At 38.8% G+C, this 8,701-nt stretch overlaps 2 protein-coding genes across 2 annotated transcripts; both read right to left on the bottom strand.

Moving 5' to 3' along the window:
• Positions 1-3,563: 3,563 nt before the first annotated feature.
• Positions 3,564-6,286, bottom strand: LOC143023877 (zinc finger BED domain-containing protein 5-like). Its single transcript, XM_076182535.1, has 2 exons — positions 5,927-6,286; positions 3,564-5,530 (listed from the first exon to the last, which is right to left on the bottom strand). Exon 2 carries the CDS (start codon positions 4,334-4,336, stop codon positions 4,013-4,015), a length of 324 nt encoding a protein of 107 aa, XP_076038650.1. The 5' UTR covers positions 4,337-5,530; positions 5,927-6,286; the 3' UTR covers positions 3,564-4,012.
• Positions 4,508-5,199, bottom strand: LOC143023880 (protein FAM200C-like). The gene is made up of 2 exons (XM_076182538.1): positions 5,090-5,199; positions 4,508-4,928 (listed from the first exon to the last, which is right to left on the bottom strand). Exons 1-2 carry the CDS (start codon positions 5,197-5,199, stop codon positions 4,508-4,510), a joined length of 531 nt encoding a protein of 176 aa, XP_076038653.1.
• Positions 6,287-8,701: the final 2,415 nt, after the last annotated feature.

Raw genomic sequence — 8,701 nt, 5'->3', positions numbered from 1 at the left:
AACTGAAACTAATACCCCTACAGAAATTTAAATGTTTTTATCTTTTTTAGGTATTGCATTCTTAGAGGCTGAGGGAGAAGCCACTACTTCCATGGTTTATTGCGGACAAGGGTGTATTTTGGCAGCACACTGTACGTGTATGGCTGGTCTTGGAGAAAGCTGTACACATGTTGCTGCACTACTTTTTTCTGTGGAACCAACAATAAGTCAAGGGGCTCTAGGACTGTTACACGGTCAAAATCCTTTTGGCTACTGCCTGCTTCTTTGAAAGGTGTGTCATACAAACGATGTAAAGACATTGACTTTACTTCTGCAAAGACTATGAAGAAGAAACTAGATAGGAACATAGACAGTTGTTTGGAATCAGACATTCCAAGCCCTTGTGTTAATAAAAAGTATATCAAAAACCAAATACCAGATCCCACAGATATTGAACTGGTATCATTTTTTTTAAATCATTGTCTTGCACAAGCATGAAACCAGCACTGTTATCTTTAGGTGAACCATGCTGTGAACAGTTTGCTCCAAAATCAGTTAGTTTAGATTTCCCCACTGTTCTAACAGAACAGAGAAGAATCAGCAATTCAACTGCCATATGATGAGCTTTTAAACAAGTGCAGAAGTATTAACTTGACAATGACTGAGGACCAAGCAACAGCTGTTGAGAGAGAAACTCGAGAACAGACTAGTTCTAAACTGTGGTTTAGATTTCGAAGTGGGAGAATAACATCTTCTGAAATGAAAAGTGTATGTGTGACTGATCCTGCTTCTCCATCACAGAGCCTTATAATAAGAATAAACTATCCTGAAAGCTGTAAATTCTTTTCCAAAGCTACACAGTGGGGATGTGAGCATGAGAAAGATGCAAAGGATATATTTCTTGAACAATTGAAACAGCTTCATGAGAATGTAAAATATGAACAAACTGTTTTTTATCAGTACAACAGTTCCACATATTGTTGCTTCACCTGATGGCATTATTACATGTGAAGAATTAGAACAGAACACGAAAATTTTGGAAACCTGCATAGACCCGAGAAAGTTAATGATAATCGAGGCCCTTTATATCAAGGATAAAAACCCTAACTTGAACATACAGGCACTTGATTTATTAGCGCTACCCAGTATGAGAACACAGGGTAGGCTAGAAGCATGAGGAGATAATTTATGCATAATTTTCAAACCATCATGTGATCTCCCCTAGTCTTATAATTTCGCGTGGTCAAATATCGCACTTTGATGACATTTGACACACTCCCTGAAGAAGGCTCAGTTGAGCCAAAATCCGGATCGGAGAATATGTCCACCTACGCACGAGTTCTACAGAGTTTAGACCCTGCTACACAACGATTAGCGAGATCTTTAGAAAGTTTCCCCAAGAAAATTATTAATGCAGAACACAGCATCATCTTCAACAAAATTTGTGTATTAGAAAACTTACTGCCTGTATAAATTATTCTTAATTTAATTTTTTATTTACTGGACTTATTTTATTTTTAGATTAAAATGTCAAACTTACTCATGTCTATGTACACTGTTAATGCAAAATATTTGTTGTTCCTTTGTGCTTCCTGATAAAATATGGGTCAGGCATAGAAAAACAAAACAAAACAAAAGTCAGGTTTGAATATTAGTAGCAGCAGACATAAAGAACTAGATTTTAGTGTACCTACTGCCTATGCCTAGTATCAAGGTTATATAATTATCTTTATATAACCTTGGCTAGTATTAATTGCCTGTCCTCCACTGTTGTTCAGATTCAGTGCCAGCTAGGCCCTACACCATATTTATTGCCCGGACATGTTTTAATTAACAGGCCATAGCCTGATCACATTTCAAACCCAATTTATAAGTTATGAACTCATTATAGAAATAGACCTGGGCCTACTTACCAGGAATAAAGTGAGCTAAACAGATTCTAATATTGTCCAAATTATTTCCATTAAAGTTCGGCTATAAGCTCGCCAACCATAAGTGTTGTCGTTCTTCACAAAGCTTTTCCCATTCCAAACCTTGATTTTTAATAACTTTGGGGAGTCTGTAAAACTGCAGTTCTTTCTCTCTATTTGACCTATTATGGCATCCCACAACTCTACAGTAATTCACCATTGTTATCTAAATTTATCGCGAAAGACACAATGAAAAAATGACAGGTGAGCACGTTAAACAGGACAGGCAAGCACGTTTGTTTACATGCCAATGCCTCCAACATGGCCGGTTTCCGGTTTGGTGACGTCACGTGAAAGGCCTCTATAGCAGCGGCGATGCCAAAAGAACGGAGGTGTTGAGTGCAAGAATGGACTATGCGCAGTTGGAGTGATGATTTCATGCAGTGTTCAAGGGATAATGCCTGCTGGGGACCTTGTGGTGGTTCAGAAATAGGACCACCTCCTTTCAAAGGAATAGAAATTTGCAGTGGTTTTCTAGTAGATGTATAGAAATTATTTTATTGTACTGGCAGTTACGATGGCAAATACTGCATTATTTATGGGAGGAGGGGTTGTCAACGATAGAGGGCTACCATTTCCTCTTCTTGTTCTTCTCTTCTGTTCCGGACTAATAAAATATATGCAAGATACACTACCTAGGAGACAAGTCAGAATGTGTACCAACTCTTCACGAAAACGCCAAAACTGACGACAAAGAATATATCAGAACATGTCCCTCTGTTCTCAAAAACGTATCAGAAAGCACCAAAAACAGCTCATCCACCACTTATCAAGACCTTGCAACAGCCCCTTGTGAACCTGAACTGTATCCTCTACTAAGACCAAGAAACCTGAAACAAGTCCACAATAAAAACCACCATGACCAAGAGACCAAACTATTATCATGTAATGATATCTATAACCTCTACCTTGTTGCACATGATCTGCAGGACTTCGTCCCTGAGATAGCTTCCCAGAACTCACCCATTCCGTAGGGTTGAGAGAAATCCTGAATTAATTCAACAGTTTGCTTCAAACTAGAGAGTGACACCTTAATACTCTCATATGACACCACTTTCAATATTAGTGACTTATGTCATACCTGTCATCTTTCAGCATATGTTCAAAGACTCCTTGTATCCCACTTGCATTCAAGCTTCATCAATGAAAATACCAGTCACTCCATGAAGACTTCCTCAGAATCCTCAGGCACAGAATACCTCAATTGAAAACATTGAAAGTACCCATCTTCACTGACCAAGAATGAGGAATTATTACGCAATCTCCAATGAACTACCCAATTCTAATCTTCTCCTCTGATCATTTGTTCATAAGGTTCGGTTGGAGCTAGAGCAGTGTTTCCCAACCTTTTTTGGCTGCGACCCTAAATCCACTCTTAGTCTGGAGTCGCGACCCTAATTGTAATACTAAATTCAACCATTTCATGTTATATTTCTACGTACTTGCAAAATGTTTATAAACTTTCGTTTTTATAGTTCAGCTTATATTTACTAGCACAATGAATTTAAATACATTTGAAACTTGAATGAAAGAGTTAAAAAAGAAAGGAAACTTTATTTCATATCCGTTTACACACAAAAAATATGTTTCTCCTCTGTGGTTAGCAATATCTTTATACCTTGTTGATGATAAATGTAACTGATTCACAAGATAAATATAATGAATTATATAAAAAGGTCTCTTGTGTAAGAACCAAATGATATACTTGAGGAATTAGCAGTAACCACACTAACGAAAAAAACAACAAATTACAAAATTTCCTAAATTTTCTTAGTGGCTACCTTGAAACTGTTTCAGTTTGTGGACGAGGTTCTCAAATCTGGGCTTTACATTCATTGCTAGAGCACACCGCAAGTCATGCTGAGGATCCAGTCGGTTTCTTGTTTCAGTCTTAATCGTAACAAGACTTGAAAACCCTTGTTCACAGAGATCTGTTGTTGGAAAAGGGAGACGAGCTTTTTTAGCCTCCCGAGTCAGAATGGGCTTATCCTTGAGTTGAGTCCAAAATTTTGAACATTGGAGGTTTTCAAAGCGTTGCTTCTGCACTTGATTTCCCTGGAGGTCTATAAGTTCTTCTTGAAATCCTGGAATTCTCCAACCTCTATGACATTCACAGTAAAAGCATTCCTTATCCAGCTATGCTTTTTCAAGTCAACATTTTCAGGAATATACCTGTCCATTTCTTCCTGAAGATTCCTCAGATGATCTTCGACAATATTTCTGATATCAGGCAGGAATATATCTGATGAATCTTCCAACATAGCACTTAGTTCTGGAAAAGCTGCAATTTTTCCTTTGGCCAACTTTTCTCTCCAGAGAGCAAGCTTTTTCTTGAAGGAGACGATTTTTTCGCCAATATCCACCATGGTGTGATTTCGACCCTGCATGTCTAAATTGAGTTCATTCAGATGCGTGAAGATATCACTTAAATAAGCAAGCTTGGCTAGCCAAGCAGCATCCTTAAAGCAGTCTGCTAGTGTATGGCGTTTTTCATAGAGAAATTTTTCAATTTCAGATTTTAGATCAAGAACTCTTGCCAGGATCTTTCCTCGAGATAGTCAACGGACATCAGAATGGAGCAACAAGTCTTTGTAATGCGATCCCATCTCTTCACACATTTTATGGAAAATGCGTGAATTTAGAGCTCTGGCTTTGATGAAGTTCACTATTTGTATAGCATCACTTAGAACTGCATGGAGGTCTGGTTGCAGACGACGCGAAGCAAGGTTCTCTTGGTGCAACAGACAATGAATTATGATGACATCAGGGTTCTCAGTTTTAATGCAAGTAACAAAAGCCACACGACTTCCCATCATTGAAGGAGCTCCATCAGTGCACACGGCCAAGCAGTTTTTCCAGTCTAGATCATATTTATTGAGAAAAGTTGAAACATTATGAAATATGTCTTCCCCAGTGGTGGTACTTGACAGCGCAATACAGAAGAGAAATTCCTCCACAATGTCATTTTCTCCGCTGTACCTTACAAAAACCATCAATTCAGGATCACCTGCAATGTCCACTGACTCATCAATTTGCAGAGAAAAGTGCCCTGCTTTTTTCAGTGCCAAAATTAGCTGAGATAAAATATCTTCTGAAATAAGATCAATCCTACGTTTAATGGTATTGTCAGTGGTACTGACTCAAGTTTCTTGGCAATGTCTATTGCACCAAGAGTTTTCACCATTGCCATTGCTGCTGGTTTCACCAGCTCTTCTCCAATGTTATGAGGCTTTTTAGATTTTGCTATCATCCATGCCACCTCAAAGGACGCCAAAGAAGCCTTCTCCAGTGAAAAAACGAACTTGAGGGAGTATCAATCCGACTTCATTTAATTTGTTCTTCTTTGTCTTTCCTTACTGGTTTTTCAACAAATTTTGGATGGACTGTTTGCAAATGACGTTTCATCTTATTTTCCTTCATAGATTCACAGGCAAGGACTTGCAGGCACTGGAGACACTGAGGACGTACGTTCCCGGATCGTTCTCTCATCTCAGTGAATCCTGAATCCAAATTTTAAGAACTCGGGCTTGTACACCAACTGTGTTTTGCGTTGGGCCATTTTTTCAAGATAAAAGTCAGACCTGGAAAGAAGAAATAAGCAAATGTTACTAATACATGCAAACACTTCTAAATAATAAAACAGTATGTGCACTAATACAGCAATACACTCAACACACCGATACTCATGTTACACTTCTCTCCACGAAAAAAAAACTGCTCCCCAACAGTTGATATCAAACTATCTATCCTTCATTACGCTATCAAATCAACAAATCATCAAACTATCTATCCTTCATTACGCTATCAAATCAACAAATCATCAAACTATCTATCCTTCATTACGCTATCAAATCAACAAATCATCAATAGCTATATTCAACAACAGTAATTTCACACATACAGATATAAGCAAAGAGGGCGATGGAAGGAAGGCATTTACAAGTTATTAAAAAAAGTATGATGCATGCAATGCTTACTTTTTCTGGAGAAGTAACGTTCTTTCACTGCTGCAGCGTCACACGTGAATGACTGCTCACTCAGGCGGATGCAGACTGTTCGGCGGCCAATACACATATTGTATATGAAAGCTACTCACTCGTACTATGGGCGGAATTCCACGAGTATAGGCGTTTTATGACCGCTCCTCGTTTTGTTACTATGTGATCAGTAGAGTCTTTACTTAGTCTTACTAAAGTAAACTTAGTAAAGCAAATCCGTTACATTAATCAAAATAAAAATGTCACAATGTGTGAATTATTAATATATTTTTGTAAGACCCTCTGGCGACCCTCAAAAACACCCTCGCGACTCTGGGGTTGGGAACCACTGAGCTAGAGGGATGTGATGGCAATGTTTCCCCTGTAGCAAAAAGAAAAATGCATTCACAGCGCTCTGATACCATGAGAACACTAGAATTTATATGAAATATTCAAAACATCATCGATGAGAACCCCGGAAGATCAATGAGGTCCATCGCCAAAGAACTCCAGGTATCAGAGTGGAGTACCAGAACCGTGGTACATCAGGATATTTGATATAAGTCTTATGTAATGAGGAAAGGCTAATTCATATCAGCAAAGACACAGGAAAACCGTCTAATGCGTTCAAAACGGTTGCTGAACAAAGTGAAAAAAATCCCACAAACTTGACATGCTTTGGTTTTTCTCTGACGAAAAACACTGACCAAGATCAGAAAACAAACAGACGGAATGACATGTCACTATGTGCATCTCCTTCTGAAATACCCAGGGTGATGCACACTACATATCCAGCTACTGTGATGGTTTTAGGAGTTGCAAGAAGTGAAGGTCATGTCACGCCACCTTACATTTTCCAACAAGGTCTTAGGGTCAATGGTGCTGGATACATTAATGTTCCTAAAATGGTTGTTAAGCCCTGGATAAATAAAGTACGCTATGGTTGATTTATGAAATTTTTGGCTTGAAGGCCAAGCGCCGCAGCCGGTAGGTCATTCTGCGCAAAGTATGCAATGGAAGGCCATATGTCTTTCAACAAGATTCTGCACCTTCTCACAAAGCCATTGTAATCCAGGATTGGTTATCAGAATTCTTATGATCACATGTCCCCCAACATGTGGTCCCCTAACTCGCCAGATTTAAATCCTATGGACTATTACATGTGGAGCGTCGTTTAAAGGGAGACCAATTGACATCCTCATAGTACCATAGCTGCATTGAAAGCCACCATTGTCCAGGTGATGTCCAAAATGAATAGGGACCACTTAATTGCAGCTTGTGAATGGTTTCGAGCCCAAATAGAAGCAGTCATTGAAGCCAAAGGTGGTTTCATAGAATAATTAGATAAAGCATCATGAAGGATATTTGTGTCATTTTGAATCAAATACAGCCAGTCCTCGCTTAACAACGATCTCGTTTAGCGACGACTCAGAGTTACGACGGCTTCTTCTTGAGAGAGAGGGAAAAAAAAAAAATCTTTTACTGCATTCAAATCTTCACGCCTACCGAAACACATGCGATTGCTACTCGTCAGTTGTAACAATAACATGCTGCTAGCGTATCTATACTTAAATTTGCTCCTTAAGTTTTTAGTGATTTCTAGTTAACAGTCTGAAAATGTTCTTCATTAACTAAAATTAGCAGGCTACATGATGTTAAGCATGTATATCAACTGTACTCAAATATCTATGCATATTTCCTATAAATCATGACTGTTATATCATACTCGAATGAACTACACACCAGAACGGGATGTGTAACTTACATCACCCAGCTGGAAACGATGACTGATATGGCAGCGGGACCTGCGTGCGCGCGTTCTAGAACGTTCGGGTGAAAGCTCTCATGGCCACTAGTAGCCAGCAAGGACGCGTGCGTCAGGAAAAACGGATGCATTTTTGCTGGCACTGCGTTTGTGCTGTGTTGCATGTCTGCAAACTGCGTCGTGTGAAAGGTCCCATTGAACTCCATTAAAAGTTAAAACGCGGCGCACTCGAACGCGCGTACGGAAACGCTAGTGTGAAAGCGGCCTTAGCTGTATAACCTTACTGTATAGAAGCGACGCCCAGTTAGTTCTTTCATTGCACTTGTAGGCACACGACGTGCCCATGTATATTAGACGTTAAACCTAATAAATGATTGATGTGGTCCCCCCTCGAGTATCCCTGCACCTACAACCACAGTAAGATGGACAGTAAGTAAACAAACATACAAAATGTATTAATATATATTCCCTGAATAAAATAACCTAGCATGTAGCACTTTGTCATTTTGCCTACTTCCGAATCTTTGTTTATATGCTAATACATGTCTGTCTCTCAATGAGTCCACGTTTAGCGACAAAATTGCTTAATGACGGGGTCTTCTGAACAATACTCCGTTGTTAAACGAGGACTGGCTGTATATACAATGTTTGCCAAGATATTGCTGTTTATTTAACATACTAAAAATGTCCTCAAATAGCACTCACACCCTGTAGTAATGCATTAACAAATCATGAAGTAAACGAATTATTGGAAGAAATCATAGATATAAATTTTGGACTACCGAGCTGTACTTAGGGAATCGATTACTTTGCATAACAGTAATGAGCAAACAATTAGAGAATTAAGTGGCCTAAAGAGCAAAATTTATATCCTCAAAAGAGAAAACGAATGAAAAATTAGGACAAAAATAAAAATGAAGAACTGAAAAAGGAGGTCAAAGAGCAATTACAGGTAGTGACCGGAAAGGTGGAAGAGTCAATTAAAGAAACAGACCTCATTGAAATAAAAA

The sequence above is a fragment of the Oratosquilla oratoria genome, unplaced genomic scaffold, assembly GCF_046742065.1.
Source record: "Oratosquilla oratoria isolate Oo_2021 unplaced genomic scaffold, ASM4674206v1 SCAFFOLD68, whole genome shotgun sequence".
Classification (NCBI taxonomy): domain Eukaryota; kingdom Metazoa; phylum Arthropoda; class Malacostraca; order Stomatopoda; family Squillidae; genus Oratosquilla; species Oratosquilla oratoria.
The sequence above is the reverse complement of the archived record's forward strand: the minus strand, read 5'-3'. Positions and strand labels throughout refer to the sequence as shown.

What these genes read in the sequence shown, in the direction of transcription:
- LOC143023877 (XM_076182535.1), bottom strand. Translation starts at nt 4,336, where the DNA reads ATGCAGGGTCGAAATCACACCATGGTGGATATTGGCGAAAAAATCGTC.
- LOC143023880 (XM_076182538.1), bottom strand. Translation starts at nt 5,199, where the DNA reads ATGATAGCAAAATCTAAAAAGCCTCATAACATTGGAGAAGAGCTGGTG. An exon ending in GACATTGCCAAGAAACTTGA is followed by an intron (nt 4,929 to 5,089) that starts GTCAGTACCACT and finishes GGTTTTTGTAAG; the next exon opens with GTACAGCGGAGAAAATGACA.